The following is a 21,765-nucleotide window of genomic DNA, read 5'->3' as shown; positions in this document are numbered from 1 at the left end:
AGGGGTGTCTCAGTTCAGAAGAGAGCATTTTCTCTCGTTAACCTTTACTATTTACGGCAATTCCTGTTCTTATCAAATATCAGAAATGTATAAACAAGGGAAAACTTGATTCCAGCCCAGCGTGATACGCTACACACGGAAAAAGAATGGGCACAGAATATTGGGAAAATTGGGGAGGGCTCTTACCCTGTATAACTAGGCGTACAGATCAAGGTAACCTAGGTGCAGGAAGGAGCTGAGGGTTTCCTATTGAGCTCCCAGAATCCAACTGTGCTGAGAGCAGGGCTCCCCCACAGAAGCATGGAGTGCAGGGACGTGGAGGGAAGCAGCAGGAGAGGTGGGCCAGGAGCAAATCACTGAGTACTTTGTACTCAGGCTCAAGGAATTTAGATTTTATCCTGAGGGCACTGGAGAGCCATTGAAGGGTTTACCCAGGGAGTAAACAAGGGCTGCTTGAGCAAGTGAACTGAAGTCAAGTGTTTTTCTTGTGGTATTCCCATATACAATAAATATTAGACAGTACTCACTAACTAATGTCGAAAATTAGACCCTGCTAAATGTCAGAGTGCCAACCCACACTACTTTTTAGCACGTGGACTATTTAACACTTATATAATGCTTCCTGTGTACCGGAACTTTTACAAAACACTTTATTGATATGAACCTAATCCTTACAACCCCGAACTGTATGAATATTCCCATTTTACAGAAAAGAATGCATAGACACAAGGAGGTTTTCTAGCTTTCTAGGTTTTCAAGTTCACACAACTCTAAGTGGTTTAGCCAGACCCCAGAGCCTGTGCTCTTACCACTCTGCCTCACCGCCTCCTAAAGTGGAACGCTGATTCTGCAGTCATGAGACTTTGGCTTTGAAACCAGTTCTGATTTTTTACTAGACCAAATTTTCTTGTTTCAGTTCCTTTGTTTATAGCAATGATTTGTCTAATCTACCCTACAGGTTTTTATGAGATTCTCGTGGAATAAGGTAGGTTAGCACATTTTGTAAACTACAAAGCATTTTAATAACATAAACTACATAAAAGTGATTATAAAATATTTAATATTGCCATGTATATAAAGAGAAAAAAAAAAAGCACCCAAGAAGTTGCCTTGGATAGGAGACTAAAGGTGAATACATTTTCCACTCAACTCACTGAACGTTTCAGTACCTTCACTTGTTACAAAAAGTAGTGTTGCCTAAAAATTATAATGTCATGAGTTTAAGGCAAAACTTTTTCTCAAAACTGCCCTCTCTTTCCAACAGAGCAAGGGGTAGTGATCAGCCACAAACAGCACTTCGCAGGGAGAATTTCTGGACGGGATTACAGGTATACACAGCTAGGTCCAGCGTGTAGCCTGGGCTAGAGATTGAGAACTGGGCTGCTTATACGTGAAAGTAACAGAAAACAATTTGAAAACTAAAAAATACATGGCCTAAAATTAAAAAGACATAATATGGAGGAAGAGATCTTGCCTTGTGATAGTGGGCAATGAAGAGGGGAGATGTCAACATGGGGGTCAATCAGTGTGTAAAAGCCCAATGACAAGAAGCGGATCAAGTATTTAGTGAGAAGGAAAAAAAAAAAAATTAGAGGTATGAGTGAACATGAGAACAAATATCTTCAGGACGCCACATGAATTTTTGTATGGACTTTAACCGTACTTCCCACTGTCTGTGGAATGAGCCATTATTTGGATGGTGAGGGCAAGAGTGACTGTGGACATCTGAAGGACTTTAGTCAACAGTCTCCCCTTGTATAGAAGAGTTGAAAAGAGCAGTGCTGGAGTCAGACTGCCTGGGCTTGAATGCAGATTTCTACCACTTTTGGATGTGTAACCTTGGGCAAGTTATTTAACTGTTCTCTGCCTCAGTTTCCTCATGTGTAAAATAGGAATAATAATAATAATAATACATATTTCCTAGGCTTTTTTTGAGGAAGATGAATCAGTATACATGTAAACCACTTAATGTTTGGCATGCGGTATATCAATAATGAATATTAGCTATAATTATTGTATACAGGTGGGTGTACTCATGCACGCAGATACACACATACATTTCACAAGCAGATCTAAATACAATACATTCTAAACTTCCTTATACCTGTTTATGTTACCTACACAAAAAAGATAAGCTTTCACAGAATTGTATTAAAACCTTTCTAAAAATATAAAAGCTCAGTTCTATTTCCAAGTAATACCTTAAAATCTGAATATAACTGAGCAGATGAGAAAATTGTATACTTTAAACCAAAACAGAGGTGTCGAACTATAGTGTCAGACATATGTTTCAGGAAACTTCTAAGGATTTAATTCTCCCAATTATCCACTTTCATAGCACCATAAAGGTCATTTAAAATGTATATTATATATTATATTAAATACATATATATATAACTTACTATGCCAGTACTAAATATCCAAAACATTTGAAATATCTCTTGATATGTTTTGTGGCTAATAAGAAACTTCTGACCCCTCCTTGGAGCATAATGAGATAAAAGGCAACATTTACAACCCATGATCCTTGTACTGATGATTTTCCCTTTATTTCCTAATCAAATCCCAGTATTCAATATTAAATAATTAGGAAACCAGCTAGAAAATAGGACAACATCACGTGGTTGATTTTTATCTTTGATTGCTCTATGGAAAATTTGCATATGCAATTCTTTTTGTTAGATTGTTTTCCTGTCCCAGATTCCCTTTGATCATCCAATGCAAGGAAGACAATAACCTGTGATTCTGAAAGCTTATCTCAAATATCCCACATTTGGTAGTGGGGAAACCCCAGGGACTAACATTTGTTGGATACCTGTTTTGCTCTAGGAATTTTACTAAGCAACATACATACTCTGCACATTATTTTATTTTCACAACTCTATGAGTGTGTGTTAACACTTAATTTTAACTATGTGGAATCTGAGGTGGATGGTTCAAGAACACATCACTCATACATGGCAGGGCTCACTTCATGGTCTTTACATGTTCCCATTTTGCACTACCCAGTGAGAGGCGGTTATCACGAAGTTAATTAAAATTAAGCTACAGGGCCCTCAATGACATGGGTCACTTCCATGCCACTAAGGCACCAGCAAAGTGTTCACTAAGTCCGTATTTCTGCTACACTTGCAAAACTAAAATATTTTTGTACTCCTTTCTTTAAGGACGATTCCTCACATAGTATAAACTTAAATCCACAAAACTGCCTCTCCCAATGCTTCCTTGTACCCTAGTCCTCACCTGGCAAGAGAAGCATTAACATACATGGACTTTGCAGAGTTCTAACCAGCCACACTGCCACAACTTCCATATGCTCACCAATTAGAAAATTATCTCATTTTGATTGTTCTCCACAACAATTATGTGAAGTAGTACCATGCTACAGATACATGAACTGAGGCTAAAAAAAAATAACACAATGAGTGTCCACAGAATTCAGAGGTAGTAAATGATGGAGATTAGAAAAAAAGGAATGAAAACAAAACAGAAACAAAAAAAAACTCCACAAAATACAGAAAAAAAAAACCCCAAACAAAACAAGACTAGTTTCTTTTTGAATTTCAAAGCCAGAAGTTTGGATTTGATTTTTTCTTTTCTCTTATTTTTCTGTAATTCCATACCAGAAATCCTTTCCCTGCTTCGTTTTGCAGGCTTGAATCAAAAAACAGTGTCTCCAAATCTCCAAGATTAAATGATTCTGTTGTTGTTGTTGCTCCTATCCCCAACTTCCAGAAAAATCAAATATGATGGTTTGAAACTAGATATGGTTAAAATCCTTCAGACACAACAGTTCCCAAGTATTTTCTACTTTTCTCAGAAGGCTGGTTGTATCCCTTTTAGGAGACTCGTGACAGCATCACTATACTGCCTAGACTGTAGAGAGACGACAGACCACTGTCATCTTCCACAAAACAGGGCAGTCGAATCACCTGTCCAGCTAGCAGCACACAGGCCAGGGCTCTGCGTGAAAGCTACAACTTGGCTCAGAGAAAGCGCGCCTGCTGCGGACTGCTGGGCTGAACCGGTGCCAGCCGGACCTACCTGCTGAGTTTGTCTTTCCACAGAAGACATTAACAAGCATCCTGGAGCTGGAAGGGACAGCCAGTGCAAAGTAAATAAGTGAGCTATCTTATAAGAAACACAAAACTGACAGATACCTTAAACTCTTGTACTTCTGACTTAGGAATCAAGTAAAAAATATATAACTTGGTTTGCTACAATCTACTCTTTACCGTTAAGGACTGGGTCCCATGATTTATTTAACAGAAGACTATATTGTCTGATCACCCCAATACTTCCTTGGAGGCAGGATGTATGGATGAGCTCTTACAGGCATGGATGAGCTCTTACCCTCTTATCTTGATTTGACTTTGCATAAATGGAGTATCTGATAAGGGAGAGGGGAAGAAGGAAGAAGGGAAAGAGAGAGAAAAGGAGGGGTAAAGGGGAAATGAGATGTGACGGATGAAAATAAGAGTGTGAAATTATCATAAGAGAAAAAAGACACTACCCATTTCTGAGTAAAAGAACAGACTGTATTTTCTCTAAATCCTCCAATACTGAGCCGGAAACATGTTTCCAAGTAGGAACATTTTCTCACAAAGCATATGCAAAATATTTCAACCCTCCAGTTTTGGCTCTTTGATTATTATTATTATTATTTTTTTACCAGATCATTTACTTAACAAAGTTACGAGCCCAGTTTAGTTAGAACCGAAGACGTGTGTGATGGATGGAGAAGATAGCCTGGGCAATAGTCCAGCAACTATAACAGAATTAGACTCATCACAGTCACTTTAATCCCAATTATTTAATCTGCGAGGTATCTAACGCCACAAGTATTTGTCATGACTCAAGAAAACTGTACAACTTACAGAGAAATAAAAGAAAAAAGAACTAAATGGATGAAATAAAATGAACTAAAGAGTTATTTTTTTCCATTAGGCTGGGATTTATATCTTCAGAGTCAGTAAAACAAATATAAAATTAGAATGTGTGTGTGTGCTAGTATGGTATTTTTTAACAATATAAAAAATAAAACCCAAGCACTTGTATTAATATCAAGTTCATAGTGATACCATCATGACATCCCTCCCCACTCTTTCTCCCAGCTTCACCACAACCTTAACACACAACCTAAAACGTGTCCATGTGCACAAACACAATCCTCAGGCCAAGTTCTTGAACTCTGCTTAATAAATGCACAGCAATTAAAGCCATGAATACTGAATCACTGGAAGATACAGAGGAAAGAATACATGACCTAGGGTCAACTTCTGATCAACAGTTTTGTATATTCTCCAATAGTTTAAATGATATTAATAAAGTACTACATAAACTGATCAGAAATTAAAGGCTGTAGAACCTACAGGGAAAAAAAAAAAGAGCTAACATAATGCTTTAAGAACAGAGCTTACTAGGTTTTCTTTAACTGAATACATTATCAATGAGATTCTAAAGACAAAACACATACTTTTTTTTAGAGGATTTTTCGGCATTCTTTAAATGGTAGAAATGACTCCTTATGGTTTCTTTAAATTGCTAAAGATTAAAAAAAAACATTAAAAATTATACCCACATAAAATGGCAGCTAGTAATAATAAAAGTCATCATGCTAAACCACAGAGTTTTCAAAAGCTCCAAGTGGTGCAACTGCTAAATTACAGTTTTATTTTATAACTTTGTAACACCTAGAATTCTCATTAGAGATACTCGATGACAAGTTTGAACTTTTAGAAAAAATACAAGCTAGACCATAAAGTCCCACACATTTCACCAGACACAATTTAAATTATTATGTACCTTACAGCGTTTTTTTCTTTTTATTTATTTATTTTTTGCTTTACACTAACAATAGATAGTCTAAGAAATTTTTAAGATGGTAATGAAATAAGTTAAAAGGTAATTTAAAAATCTATTTCTCATGAGATTTGTTGATTAGAATTATGTTTTAAGTCATTCAATTAAGTGTTTTCTATTGCCATTTTAATATGAATTTTAAATTACAGCCATTTCTTATTTTATGGGATTAGAATGAGTGAAATGAATAAATCCTATACATGTGAAATTTACAGTGTCAATAGAAAAATGTAAATTCCAATCAAGTTTTAATACTCAAGAATACCTGTACCACTATTTGTAATTTGATTTATAAATGGCTATTTCATAGTACAATGTACAGCATCAGTGAGCCTAGTATTTTGGTGGAAAGTTCTTTATTACAACACCTTGTATATGTTATCAAATGTATTCTAAAAAATGAGCTGTTGTCCAAAATTTGGATTTAAAAATTCTTAAACATTTTTTCTTGTTCAAAAGTAAATTTTTGTCTTGTTCAAACACTTTAAAATTGATTTCATTAACTCTGAATAAACAAATGTCTAGAAAGGCAGAAACTAAAACAGGAAAAGTATATGATAAAGGGAGACTCCTTAAGCAGTCATGCTAACTGTCTTGGAAGTTAAAAACCAAATACTTAAAAACAGATCATTTACATTTTGATTTAAACATTTTCAATGGAACCAATAATTCAGACAAGATTTTCACAGTGAATAATTATCAAATCTTCCAGTTTTCTAACTGCTATATAATATAATAATAACATAATGATTTGAAAAAATGTTATGAATAGATCAGAGAATCTCCAGTTATTCATTTCCTATATCAAATATATCTTACTGAATAACCTATTTTGTTTATTATTTCAAAGTTATGTATTATTAAACTTTTTGTAAAAAACATGAACTATTTAAATCTGTGTTTACAAAGCCTTTAGAACTTATTTTATTTTTTAGTGACTTTTGTATACATTCATAGAAACGTAAGTGTATCATTTAGTCTGTGATAGAACATATGATACATTTTTAATGTCAATTAAAAATACCATTAGGTGTGTTTATGTATACAATAGACTAGGATAACTCCTTTGAAGAAATAACTATCTAACCAACTGATTATATACATTTTGATAAAATAACTAAATATGTATTTACCCAATAGAGCATGCCAGCAGGAACTATTCTGCGCTATAGATAAATACATACTCACCAGAGATATTAGAACAGAAAGAATCATTGAGTCTCTAAGGTAACAATTTACATTTTTAGCTCTCGTATTGATTTCATAGTTAAAAGTCACTGTTTCTGGAAAGAAAACAAATGGACAAATACTGCAATCAATTTTTAGTGATTCATAAGCAAGGCTGAATATTCAAACTTCAGTTAATTTTGATGTTTTATGAAAACTATTGTAAAAGTATTTTAAGATTGTTAAAAATGCCATAATCATCTTTGAATAATCAGATACCTCTGCTGACTTAAGTTCATGTTATTCATTAGTAAAATGAAATATATCTGCTAATTTAAATTGAAAAAATAAAGTATAAAGAATTATTACTTTTTACAGTAGTTATTTCTTCAAGATATTAACAACACATTTTTCTTTTTAAAAAAAGTTGTTTGACTCATAAAAGGAAAAATAACTATAGTTAGTTAACATAATCATGCACATTATACCCTATTTTTACAGTCAAAGGTTAAAAGGTTTCTTACAAATGAAAGAGAAATAAATTGGTCACTCAAGCAAATACATAAAAAAGCACACCAAACAAAGGAGTTTCGAGTGGTCAAGTCAATAAACAAAAATGTAGTGAAAAATAACTAAAGCATAGTCATTTTCTCAGCAGTAGCAGCACTGAATAAAGTCTAATATTTAATTAAATAGACTAGGGCTGTTTTGTCTGTAAATAGCTATATCATCTCATTTTTATATTTCATGTAGAAATATTCTAAATGGTCACATTTTGTAAAGCAGAGTATTAATAATACAAATAATGGCAAGTAATACATTTCTAAGCATAAAAAAATGAATCTTTTCCCATACCAATTATATCCTATGTGAACTTACATAAAGAATTAATAATATTTACAAGTGACAATATTATAATAAGAATATTTTCAATCAAAGGAGAACTATCCATTAGAAATGCAGAAATTGTTCAACCTCTTCCCTGCCTTAAATGAGGAAATGAAATCCTCTTACATGTCACCCTGACACCCAAGAAGATCTTTGTCTACATCAAAAAAAAGGCTTAAAATGTTAAGACCCATCCCTCTGCTCCCCATTCATGGTTTATAAAGCAAAAAGCCTAAACTCCTCATGGTGTCTTCCTAGTTCCAACAAGCTATGATTCAAACAGGGGTAATGGCTCTCTTTTTTCCTTCAGTAGCGTCCTGGTGAGGGAATAATTTTACTGTCCTTTTTCTGTGGGGTCCTTCCTCTTTATCTAAAAGGAAATGAATTACAACCAGATGACAAGGCCACAAAACAAAGCCATTTGGTTTTACAAATCTATTACGTCTGTTGTCCAATCGTTTTATGGGTCTGGTCCTATTATAAACCAAGAAAAACCCTAAAACAAACTTTCTTCCTTTTCTTTCTTTCCATTAAAACATTTACAATTTTATAATTGTTTTTCAAACAGTTGAGCCCCCCAGTTTTTCCCCTCATGTGGTGTTTTTTTTCTCCCTCAGAGCCCCTCCATTGCACTTTCTCCAACATACAAAACATTCAGAGACAAGAAACTGGACTTTTCAAATACAAACTGCTGACAACTGTCAGAAGCACTTTACTGGGACATTACTGACTGTAGCTCAATGAATTAAGCTTGATTCACTGTGGGTGAATCATTTTCAATGCAGAGCTGTTCAGCAGTAATTGGCCAAGAATCCCTACTGCGAAAAGCACTTGCCAAATAATGCTTGTTTACAAATATATCTCCAGACAGCAAAAAGTGGCAGTTACTGAATAAGTTCAGGGCCACCTCCAATATTCATAACAGTGGACACGCTCCCTTTACTTATTAAATCTATTAAAATTTTCACTTGTTGATACACTTGCTAATATTTGTCCTGCCTGATCAGTCTTAGACAATTTTTTTGCTTTATATATGTCTCGGAATTATTTTACAATAAAAGTCTTGTATATTACACTGTAGTTCAAAGGTTTCTTCCACATGTTATTTATGCCTAATGTGTGTAATAAGACAACTAAAGATATATTTACATTATCCTAGAATTCAGGCTAAAGAGTACATTTTCCTCTTTTTGTCTATTATCCAATGTATTCTAAAATTCATTTCATATCAGTCCAAGATTCTAGACACATATTTGACTTTTTCTGTTCAATTCTGCTTATTTATGTCTACCAAACTTAAATTTTAAACATGACTGGAATACCAATTATAAATGTAAACTCACATTTATTTCTATCTGCCTTGAAAAATTTTTTTCTCACATAATGGGAGCATTCATATCATACACATATATAATGTATATACACACTATAGTCTGAGAAATCACTAAGCATCTATAGGTTGCAGAAAGCAAAGTATAGGAGAGCAAGTTATTAATGGAGTCAGTGCATACATAAAATCTTTCTGCCCCTGATCTTCCAAAGTTCCTCCAAAAACAATCAGAAACAAACTTAAAATCTCCAATCTGAATCTTTAAATAAATAAACAAACTGACTTCTGTTATAAATACCTTATATTCCTGTTGTTTGATTTAGAAGAGCAGTATTATGGAGAAACAAAAAGAAGAGAACATAAATATTAAAGGTCTGGGATGACACTAATGGAAAGATGGAAACTGTTGGGCAGAGACAGGATGAATGAGAGGAAGTGTGTGTGTGTGTGTGTGTGTGTGTGTGTAAATATATAAATTTTATTTCTAGTTATGTAAAATAATGAAGTTACAAAATGTACCTCAAACAACAGACACGCTTTTACTTTTAGCGTCTTCAGAACACTGGCTAGTAAAGTACCGCTCATTGTTGGTTAGACCTCGGCAATCCCCATCTCACTGAAGCCCAAGTTTTGCTGTGTGTACCAGTAGCTGGGGTAAGGACAACACAATCTGTGGGTGTTAAGTCTGTAATATAAGCCAGTCTACCTTCCACAAGACTCCAGCTCCGCTTACAATAGGAGACCGATGCTATTTGCTTGCTTCCCTCCATCTCCTTTTGCCTCTTTCTCCCCGCACAGTCTCGACCCTTGTTTCCATTTAGCGCCACCTTCCCTGAGACTTCATTTCTTCCATTCTCTAACCAAGAGCTACTACTCCCTTACACCTCTACATAAGCCCCTTCCCCCATCACACCTGGAAAAAAAAAACAAAAAACCTGAAACATAACGCAACACACGAAAGGATAAATTATATTACTACTACTATTACTTTTTAAATCCAAACCAGGATGCCCCTTTCGGTGAAATAAGACAGTTAATGAAAGGACTCCTAACCCTGTCATAATCCTCCGGACTTCTAACATAATGAATCTAACATGAGATGTCAATAAAAGGACTACGACTTCAGAAAACACTTTCTCAACTTTGTCGGGAAGGTAAAAAATGCAGACTGCTTGTGTTAAGCATGGGAGACTTTATAGGTAGGTAAATAGATAGGTAGATAGATCGATCTACATGTAATCCTTAAATCAGATTTTTAAAAATAAATGTAGGGGTTAAAGAGAGAAATTCATGGGGTGGGGTGAGGAGTCTCGATCTGCCCTGCTTTTCACACCGTTCCTAGGGAGCTGGCAGCACCCCGAAACCAGCTCAGCGCCTTCTCCTACAGCCAAGACACAACCCGGGCAAGTCACGAGGACATACACGACTCCGCCGCTGCTGCTTCATCGTTCCGGTCCGGGGTCCCCTGCCCCACGAGTGGAAGGAAAATTTTAAGGTTCTGTGCCTCACTCGAGGCATCCGGAGCCCCAAATCGAAACCCCAACCTTGCAGCCAAGAGGGTAGGGTTTTCGATGTTTTCGGGATGGAGCTGACCGATATGAGATGCTGCCCCCCCCACCCCCACCCCCACCCCCCCACACACAGAGGGCTTGTGCCCTTAAGCTCGGTCCCGGCGTGTAAGAGGAGCCAGCGCGGCAGAGCGGACCCGGAGGCCGAGGGCGGCGGGCCGAGGGGCTGAGCAGAGCTCGGAGAGCCGCGAACGCCGCGCAGGTGCTGCTCCCGCGCCGGCCCTACTCTCCCGGTGCAAGGCGGGGACAGTCTTCTGGGTCCGGAGCGCAGGATTGAGGGTGGGGAGGAGAGTGGGGACTCGAGGATCCGGAGCGGGGCTTTTCCTTCACGGAAACACGGGAAGACCTGACCCGGTGGGTGCCCGGAGGAGACACTCCCTTCCCCCCCGAACCCTCCGCCTCCCGCGGCATCCCACCTTCCCGCCTTCTTCCAATTTCGCCTCCGTGTGATTATGAGACCCCCAAAGTGAGCGACACCAGCACAGTGTGGAGCGCCTTCCTTCCTTCGCCATCCCCCTCCCTCGAGAAATAAAAGCTCTTACCACCCACCCCAGAATAGCAGTGGGTGATGCCCTAAATAACAGCTCCCAGAAGGCACTCTCCTCTCCCCCAAATAAAAGCATCCAGCTACCCCTGCTGCGTTTCCCATCCCCGGCCTCAAACAACGGTTTCTAAAAGCCCCAACGCTCCCGAGATCCCTGCCACTGCTCTTCAAACAGTTCCCACCCTTTCAAGCCCGAAATGTCACTTCCCCACGGGCTTCAAGTGAGACCCAGCCGCACCCAGCCTCCGGGCGCGGGTCTCGGAGCCCTCTTTCCTCCTGGCTTCCAACTTCCCAGCCCCCGCCCCCCCAAGCAGCCTGTGTCCACAGGCAGGTTCCGCGCCCAGCACTCCTCAGCTAATGTCAAACAATGCAAGCAGAGACGGCGGGATGCGGGCGAAAAGGCTAGCGAAAGCAGACGACAAATGTTAGTTCGAGAGGAGGGGTGCGATTTCATCCACGGCAGCCGCGTCCAGCGCGCCCGGACCCGCGCTTCCAGGCCCCGCCTCGCCCCTCCGCCCCTGGTCGCCGCGGTCCCCACCCCCACCGCTCTACCTTCGTTGCTGGGGCTGGCCAGGAGGGTCCGGAGCGCGGCGCACAGGAGAAGGCAAGTCCAGAGGGGGGCTCTGCGAGGTGCGGAGTAGCAGCCGGCCAGAGACGCGGGGGTGCTGGGTAGGTCGCCGCCGCCGCCCGGGGGCCGCCGGCGTCCCGCACCCCGGGGCCCCGAGCCCCTCATCTTCTCTTCGCCGCCTCCGCCGCCGCTGTCCCGCGCCGCTCAGTCCACGGCTCCCGCCTCGCGGAGGGGGCGAGAGAGGCTCGCGCTTCCTCCTCGTTCCCCGTGGGCTCCTTCGCCTTCTGGCTCGCGGCTCGTCCAAATGCGGGAACCAGGGATCCTCTGAGACGGCTGAAGTTTGCTCCCGGCTCCCTACTCCCTCCTCTACACCGGGGTTAAATGAAATACTAGTAACGGTGGATAGTGCAGTTCGGGACCGGACTCAAGGGTGTCGAGAAGGTTCCGCGTCCTGTTCTTTACCTCTTTAGACTTTTAAGGATTGGGGTCTTTTAAATGCCACTGGGGGAGAGATAAAGCCTCCTTTTCAGTCTTCAGGGCTGAAATGGACGAAGGTAAGGAAGACAAGGCATCTTAAGAAGAAATCCTCAATAAAAAGAGGAGAAAAAAGCAGGGTGGCTAAGGAGAAAGGAAGAGGAGTTGGGAAAATATAGGGTGGGAAAAATACGAGAGACGGGAGCGGAGGAAAAGACCCAGAGTTCAAAGAGGCCGGCAGAGGGAAATAGTTGCGGGCTGAGCTCTGACGAGGGAAGGACTGACGGCGGCTAGCGGGCAAGAGCGCGGAGCCCTGCGGCGGCGGCGGCGGCGGCGGCGGCGGCGGCGGCCCGGAGCTTCGGCGGTTCCCGGTGCTCGGGGAGGAGGCGGTGTGTGCGCCGCTGGGCAGGCGAGCTCGGAACTGCACCGCCACGGCGCGCTGCTGCTGAGTCTGGAGCTCCGTAGTCTCCTCCGCCTGCCCGCTCTGCGCCTCCCACCCTCCTCCCCCTCCTCTTCCCGGCTCCCCCCGCCCTCTGCTGCTCGCAGCCTCGCCAGTGAGAATCTACTGTAAGTGTGAGTAGCTTAGACGAAGTCACACACCCACGGAGGGAAGTAATCAGGAGGCTGCCGTGGTGAGTGTTGCCTAGCGGTCTCCGGGAAAGGCGCGTCTGTCTCCGAGGATAATTAGGGCGAAGAATTCTCCTGACGACGCCTGCGAAGACCCGGGCTCTCGGGAAGCTGAAGGGAAATCGGACCCAGTTCAGCAGCAAGCCCTTAGAGGAGCGGGTCCCTTGTTTGGCATATTGCCTGCTGCCCATCACAGGCTTGTGGCATCAACAACCTTGCCGTCACATAGCCAAGCATTCGTAGGCTGTGCTAGTCCGTGGCTAGTTTCTTAAATACCCTTATCGCTCACTGCTACTGACGCTTTCTATTCTTCCAATATTTTGGAGGCTGGAATGAAATAATTAGTCAACATTTTCTTCAAAGTAAATGGTAGAATTTCTAAATATAGAAACGGTAGCTATGATTGCGATTTCAGGAAGTCAAAGAATTTGGCAATTGAGAATTGTGGTGTTCCAGTTACTTTTAAGATGTGATGATTTAATTAACTAATTTCATTGATGGGACGTTTTATGCTTTAGAAATTATATGATATGCAGATATATGAAATTAATTCCAGTGAAATTAATTTCAGGATATTTTTAATTAAATTTGTTTTAATGTCTTGTGTTCTGCTGCATTGAGAGACACAAATAATTAAGAAAAACGGTTTAAAACAATTAACTTTCCATGTTTCACCCCTATTATGTCTTCCCTTGCTTTATTATTTTTTCCTCAATTTTCTCATTCATTTTTTCAAAGAGATACATCTGAAGGGCAAGTTTTAGTATACTGGCATTAAAAAACAAAAAACAAAACAAAAAAACCTACAGATAAAGCATCTACCAAAAAGCGTGATTTTAGAAGAAAGGTATCTCATTTAATTTGCTGCAGAGTCTCTACTGTGAAGATTGGGTTTACACTCACACCTAATAATGTTGGTTCTGCTCACCAACTTTAATATCGAGAGCCCTGTTTGTCTTCACAATAAATTTCTCATAATCTTTAGCTGATGACATTTGTTTTTTGTTTAAATATTTACAATAAAGATGAAAGAATAAAGTGGCAGTGATGCAATTTCATGCAGAGGTGGAAGCTCATCTTTGATTTTTTTTTTCCCTGAAATGTTTTGGCACCAGAAATCTAAAAGCAGCTTCTTTCTATTATAATGTGCTCCAAATGCATGAAGCAAATTTAGAGGAATGGCAGTGAATCAGTCTCTCAGTTTGGCAAAAAGCCTCACAGTGAGATGAAAAGTTAAAATTTATGTTTCTATTTGAAGACCATTCAGAATGTAAGCTCCTCCGCCCAAATTTATAGTTGAGTTACTTAAAAATATCTAAACAGAATATCAAGGAAGTTATCTAAAGCCTATGAACACATAATAATGCTGTGTATGAAACAGAGGCAGTTTAATGGGACTTTGAACTTGTTTTATTTCTTTAGGCCTCAGTATCCTCATCAGTAAAAAGAGGGATTTGGAGAAGATGATCTTCAAGTTCTCTTCTCTTCCATATCCTTTGCATTTCTGTTACTACTCTGTTCATCTGTCTCCAATTATTTACCTTTGACTGCAAAATTACCAAATTTCTTCAGGCTATCTTTGAAAGCCTTCTACTACAAACGGCTTAAACAAATTTTCTATTTTATTTTACACTAAAGTTTTGAATTCAGTGTTACCTAAATTGTCTCATACCTCTCTGCTTTTACATCTGGCACTCCACTCTGCAGAAGTTCCACCACTCCCTAAAAATATTTAACATTTCCCCCACCCTATTCCCTCACACACATCTCTCTCATCTAAAACCCTACTCAGTGTCCAAGGAGAGTCAAGCATTGAAGACTGATTTTTCTCTTCCCAGAAAGAAGTGATTTGGTTCTCTTTCTCCAAGTATCCATAGCTTATGATTTATGTCAATCAACACAATGATAATATTTTCTGAGTGAAAAACTGGAATGAATGATCTAACTATAAGTATATATATATATTGGTATAAAGAGACAGAATTTAAACTAGGTATGCCAAAGAAAACCTGGGACACTGTTCCCTATGGTGGGAATTATTCTACCTTCTCATTAAGGGACTGAGAATACAGAATGCAAAATCCTTTGTATTCTCCACCTTGCTATTCTCCATCTTTGTCATGGTTGTTAAATAGTATTTATTACATAACTTTGAAAGAATGAACAGCTGTAAAATGAAGCCCCAGGGACAGCAATGAAAGTCATTTTTTGGTCTAATGAAGGTTAATCAGAGGAGACAATGAGGGTGGTTTGGCTTTGGCCTCAATCTCAAAGGAAATCTTATATTTGACCATGTGTTGATTTCTTGGCATGGACATACTCTTAGCATACTTACATTGGATGATGGCATTGCATGAAAACTAGATTTGTCTTTTTCTGTCATACTACAGCTTTGCACAAGAAAGCCTACTATGTTTGCACTTCTCATTGCTTGGGATAACTGCTGTGGCCTCAAAATGGTGAAAGTGGCTGGTGTCTCCCTAGATCTCTACTTGGTCTGGCTTTCGTACTAAGCTTTCATGAAGAAAAGATATGAAGAATCACCTTGATATGACACGTTGAATGGTTACTACCCTATAAAAGGTATTATAGTTAAATTCAATGTATTAATAAACCTGAATATATCTTCACTGCATTCAAAGTAGAACAACAACAGAAGCAATTTTAATAAGCAGACTTGCTGGTATTTACGGATGATTTGCTATGTATTAAGCATCATGTGATGTTTTACATCAATTATTTTATTTAATGTTGACACTCCAACCATCATGTCTGTGTAATTATTGGCCGCATATCGATGATGAGAAGACTGAGGAAATGAGGTAGGCACCCTGAGTAGTCCAACAGCTGGTAAGATGTGGAAATTTTAACCCATGGCACTGACTCTGTGTGAGCAAATTATAATGTAACAGAAGTAAAGAATAAATTTGATAACCAGTTGTTCAGGAAAAAAGAGCAGTACCCAAGAATTCTCCATTAATGGGAACAATTAATGGAAAAAAGTATTCCAATTTTCAAGTTTATTTAAATCTAAAGGGAATTAGCCAAATAATACAGTACAGGTCAGTTAAATGAATAGGAGAAAACAAGAAAGGAAGGATCCTAAATGAGCATTACATGGAGAAAAAGACTGTCTCATGTATACAAAAACATGTACAAAATTTGTTTGTGTAAAATGGAGACAACGGACCAAATCAAGAAAATAACAAAATTGAGGTGTGTGGACAGATAAACAGACAACACAAACAGATGGCAGGAAGCTCACATAAACCATGGAAGAAAACACAAGCAACAGTCTTTATAAAAATAATCTAAATAAAACTCCATAAACCAAAGAACATGTTTCCCTAAAATATTATGTAATCTTAGCAATTTTTTACATAATTGTTTTAAACGTTTTTGTCACAGCTACATTCTTTCTTTGGGAGAATTTGGGAAAAACAAAAACAAAGCAAAATTTAACCCATAGTAGATGTTACATTTGAAATTATAAGATACCTTAATGAAACAATAAGATACTCTAATGAAGTTACTTTTTCAGATCCATGATTTCCTGAAAAGAATACATATATGGTGATGTCAATTATTTTGATCCCAAAGGTAAAGATTCATCAAAATATATTTATATATATTAAATATATATAATATATAATATATATAATATATACAAATATATATTATATATATTTAATATATATAATATATATTAAAATATATTTAAGCAATCAATAGTAGCTCTTGAAGTTCACAACCAGATTAATGCTAATATATTCATTATTTTATACGTTGCATTTTTTTTTTTTTTTTTTTTTTTTTAAAGGATTTTCTTATTTATTTATTTATTTATTTATTTATTTTTGGCTGTGTTGGGTCTTCGGTTCGTGCGAGGGCTTTCTCCAGTTGCGGCAAGCGGGGGCCACTCTTCATCGCGGTGTGGGGACCGCTCTTCATCGCGGTGCGCGGGCCTTTCTCTATCGCGGCCCCTCCCGTCGCGGGGCACAGGCTCCAGACGCGCAGGCTCAGCAATTGTGGCTCACGGGCCCAGCCGCTCCGCGGCATGTGGGATCTTCCCAGACCAGGGTTCGAACCCGTGTCCCCTGCATTAGCAGGCAGACTCTCAACCACTGCGCCACCAGGGAAGCCCTATACGTTGCATTTTAATTTAATTAACATAAAAACAAAATTTTTTTCATTATTGTTTTTTAAGAATTTTTTTAAAGTCCTAGAACCCCTTTGTCTATTAATAACCCAAATTTTTATATAACAAAGTTAGATTTAATTTTATTTAAAGCTAATTGATTATCAGTTAGGTATTTAATTTTAAAAATAATGAATTAATAGCATTTTAATAAATGAATGAAGGTTTAAATATATAAATTATTTCATTACTATACATTAAATGTAATATTCATTACATTAACAATACATTAAAGCACTACTCATCAGAAACTTCACTTATTAAACGGGTTCATATTATAATCAGCATTCATTTTTTTTTTTTTACTTTCAATGAATATCGAGAACAGAATAAAATCTTCCACTTTCTGTGAGTATTAGTAGAGAGTTTTATAGCAAAGAATAAGGAAAAAAATATTCAAATAAATTATAGTGATCTAAAGAGCTACCAATTTTTATTGTTGTTGGTGGTGGTTGGTTTATTCTCTAATGGTCCCTATACCAATGTGCTACAAGGGCCCATATTGCAGTGTATTAGGAGGCCAAGGCTGCTGAAGTTGATGAGGAGCCACACTGATTTGCCCAGAAGTTCGTCAGCTGCTCTTTGCCTCCAGCATCTTGAACAACTGGCATCATACAAAGACGTAGACACTGAAATAACAAGGAATCTCGGGGCTGAAGAAGTAGGAAAAGTGTGCTCAGAAGAGTCACAAGATTGAAGTGATACATTGTGAGAGTGACTCACTTCACTTAAAACTCCACTTTTCTAACCATCTTCTGGACTCCAGAAGTCTTTGCTGATATGTGAAAAATAAGCTGTATTATTTTTCATATTCAGAGAAAGGTTTTTATTAAATTCAATGCATATACTGACTTGAAATTCATAAATAATCCACATATGAGAACATATTTTATAATATAACTAGCAATAGTTTGCTGGGGGGAAAACTGATACATTTGCTCAATGACATAAGTAAGTAAGGGGTACATTTGCAACCAGGCTTTCAATACTACTGTTGATTGTCCATGGAACAGGCTTCTAAGTAAAAGTTGGCAGTGATAATCTCATGTACTCTCACACTCTATGGGTGAGAAGTGAATCTGGAACGTCTTTTGTAGGGTGGTTTCACAATATTATTGTGCCTTTAAAATGTGGGTAACATTACACTCAACAATTACACTTATTAAAATTTAAGGAAATAAATTAATAAAAATGGACTAAAAGATTAAACATAATGGCATTTTTAATGGATAAAAATCAGAAATACTCTAATATTCAGTAAGAAGTGCTAAATACATCTATATAATAGACACCATGGAACCATTTAAATGCTTGGAAGAATATGTACATAAAAAAGATAGTTCTAAAATATCAAATTATAAAGGCATATACAAAGCAATTTTTTAATATGGAAAGAAGGCATGTTCCATTAATGACATTTGTATATGACTGGTGAGATAATTTCTGCCTTTTATTTTTGTATTTTCTACCATTAGCATTTATTATTTGTATAAAAATACAGATTTTTTTTGTAGAAAAATCAAAGTAAAAAAATTCCAGAAGAAAATGTGTATGTACTTATACACACACACAGAAAGAAAAAATAAAAGAAGGAGAAACAGAGGAATAGAAGAGAGTTGAAAGACAGTGATAATGAGTAACCTTATACTACCATAAATTTGTAAAATAAAATTATTTCGGTTGGCCCCTGCCCCTATTCTAAAAACAGGGGTGATCATTTGTTTGATTTAATCACTTTTGGCATGTCCACAATATTTCCAAGTATTCTGACAATTCTGGTAGGCATAATTTCTATCCTCTACCTCATGTTTCAGTGCATTTCCTGCTGGAATCTCCAAAGCCCCCACTTGGTTGATGGCACTTCTGTTCCTGTTTTCTTTCCACACTGACTTACTTCATAATTGGCAAAACATCCCTATAACTTTGCTTCAGAATGTGTAGGTTCTGAACAGGATAGCTAATTTTCTTAAAATACATGAAAAAAGAGGAGTATTTTTTTTTCACAGAGTCAGTGATAATTGATATTTGACTTCAATATCCTATCATTTTATGGCCTGGAATATCACAGAGAATTTCTCTGGAGCAATACTTTTCATCAGATTCTTTCTGAGTGTCTATTTTTCTGATTTTCTTCTTTCCACCCTTCTTCATCTTTCCCTTTACCATGCACCTAAATTTCCATTTTTTCAACTAAGTAAAATAGTCCCAAAGTCATTTTCTTCAGTAAACTTATGCCACAGATTCTCAACAATCATAACTCAAAAAATCCATGAAGGGCTTTCCCTAGTCCAATTGGCTCAAAATGGAGCCTTCTGAAATAACAATTTTTCCTTCATGTTCCCTCCATGTTACTTTTATAAAAACATGTCTTTCCTCCATGTTACTCTTATAAAAACATGAAAGCTATGTGGATAGGACACATATATATTATTAGCTATTTTAAAGTGATAAAAGGACATAAGGTAAATGTGGAAATGTTAGTGATTGTAGTAAAACTAGTTGATTCCATTAAAGATACTATCAGACACCATGATCAAGTGAGATTTATCACAGGGATGCAAGGATTCTTCAATGTACACAAATCAATGTGACACACCATAATAACAAATTAAAGAATAAAAACCATATAATCACCTCAACAGATGCAGAAAACGCTTTTGACAAAATTCAACACCCATGTATGATAAAAATGCTCCAGAAAGTGGGCATAGAAGGAACCTACCTCAACATAATAAAGGCCATATATGACAAACCCACAGCAAACATCATTCTCAATGGTGAAAACCTGAAAGCATTTCCTCTAAGATCAGGAGCAAGACAAGGATGTCCACTCTCACCAATATTATTCAACATAGTTTTGGAAGTCCTAGCTATGGCAATCAGAGAAGAAAAAGAAATATAAGGAATCCAAATTGGAAAAGAAGAAGTAGAATTGTCACTGTTTGCAGATGACATGATACTATACACAGAAAATCCTAAAGATGCCACCAGAAAACTATCAGAGCTCATCAATGAATTTGGAAAAGTTGCAGGCTACAAAATTAATACACAAAAATCTCTTGCATTCCTATACACTAACAACAAAAGATCAGAAAGAGAAATTAAGGAAACAATCCCATTTACCACTGCAACAAAGAGAATAAAATACCTAGGAATAAACTTACCTAAGGAGGCAAAAAATCTGTACTCAGAAAACTATAAGATACTGATGAAAGAAATCAAAGATGACACAAACAGATATACCATGTTCTTGGAATGGAAGAATCAATATTGTGAAAATGACTAGACTACCCGAGGCAATCTACAGATTCAATGCAATCCCTATCAAATTACCAATAGCATTTTTCACAGAGTTAGAACCAAATATTTTACAATTTGTATGGAAACACAAAAGACCCTGGATAGTGAAAGCAATCTTGAGAAAGAAAAACAGAGTTGGAGGAATCAAGCTCCCTGACTTCAGGCTATACTACAAAGCTACAGTAATCAAAACAGTATGGTACTGGCACAAAAACAGAAATATAGATCAAAGAAACAGGATAGAAAGCCCAGAGATAAACCCACACACCTATCATCACCTAATCTATGACAAAGGAGGCAAAAATATACAATGGAGAAAAGACAGTCTCTTCAACAAGTGGTGCTGGTAAAACTGGACAACTACATGTAAAAGAATGAAATTAGAACACTCCCTAACACCATACACAAAAATAAACTCAAAATGGATTAAAGACCTAAATGTAAGACTTGATACTATAAAACTCTTAGAGGAAAACATAGGCAGAACACTCTGATATCAATTGCAGCAAGATCTTTTTTGATCTGCCTCCTAAAGTAATGAAAATAAAAACAAATATAAACAAATGGGATCTAATTAAACCTAAAAGCTTTTGCACAGCAAAGGAAACCATAAACAAGAAAAAAAGACAGCCCTCAGAATGGGAGAAAATATTTGCAAATGAAGCAACTGACAAGGGATTAACCTCCAAAATATACAAACAGCTCATGCAGCTCAAAATCAAAAACCAAACAACCCAAGCAAAAAATGGGCAGAAGATCTAAATAGACATTTCTCCAAGAAGACATACAGATGGCCAAAAAGCACATGAAAAGATGCTCAACATCACTAATTATTAGAGAAATGCAAATCAAAACTACAATGAGGTATCACCTCACACCAGTCAGTCAGAATGGCCATCATCAAAAAAATCTACAAACATTAAATGCTGGAGAGGGTATGGAGAAAAGGGAACCCTCCTACACTGTTGGTGGGAAGGTAAATTGGTACAGCCACTATGGAGGACAATATGGAGGTTCCTTGAAAAACTAAAAATAGAACTACCATATGACCCAGCAATCTCACTCCTGGCATATACCCAGAGAAAACCATAATTCCAAAAAGATACATGCACCCCAATGTTCACTGCAGCGCTATTTACAGTAGTCAAGACATGGAAACAACCTAAATGTCCATAGATGGAGGAATGGATAAAAAAGATGCGGTACATATATACAATACAATGGAATATTACTCAGACG

At 37.8% G+C, this 21,765-nt stretch overlaps 1 protein-coding gene across 8 annotated transcripts in view; it reads right to left on the bottom strand.

Annotated features, from left to right (window-relative positions):
* Positions 1-12,835, bottom strand: part of EPHA5 (EPH receptor A5) — a 313,487-nt gene extending 300,652 nt beyond the window's left edge. For all 8 annotated transcript variants that reach the window (XR_009008431.1, XR_009008432.1, XM_007193544.2 and 5 more), the window contains exon 1: positions 11,912-12,835. Coding sequence is in view for 6 of the 8 variants with exons in the window: in XM_007193544.2 (XP_007193606.1) it covers positions 11,912-12,092 (181 nt within the window). In the remaining 2 variants the exon portion in view is untranslated. The remainder of the gene's footprint in view (positions 1-11,911) is intronic.
* Positions 12,836-21,765: the final 8,930 nt, after the last annotated feature.

Source organism: Balaenoptera acutorostrata, chromosome 5 (assembly GCF_949987535.1).
Source record: "Balaenoptera acutorostrata chromosome 5, mBalAcu1.1, whole genome shotgun sequence".
In the NCBI taxonomy this organism is placed as follows: domain Eukaryota; kingdom Metazoa; phylum Chordata; class Mammalia; order Artiodactyla; family Balaenopteridae; genus Balaenoptera; species Balaenoptera acutorostrata.
The sequence above is the reverse complement of the archived record's forward strand: the minus strand, read 5'-3'. Positions and strand labels throughout refer to the sequence as shown.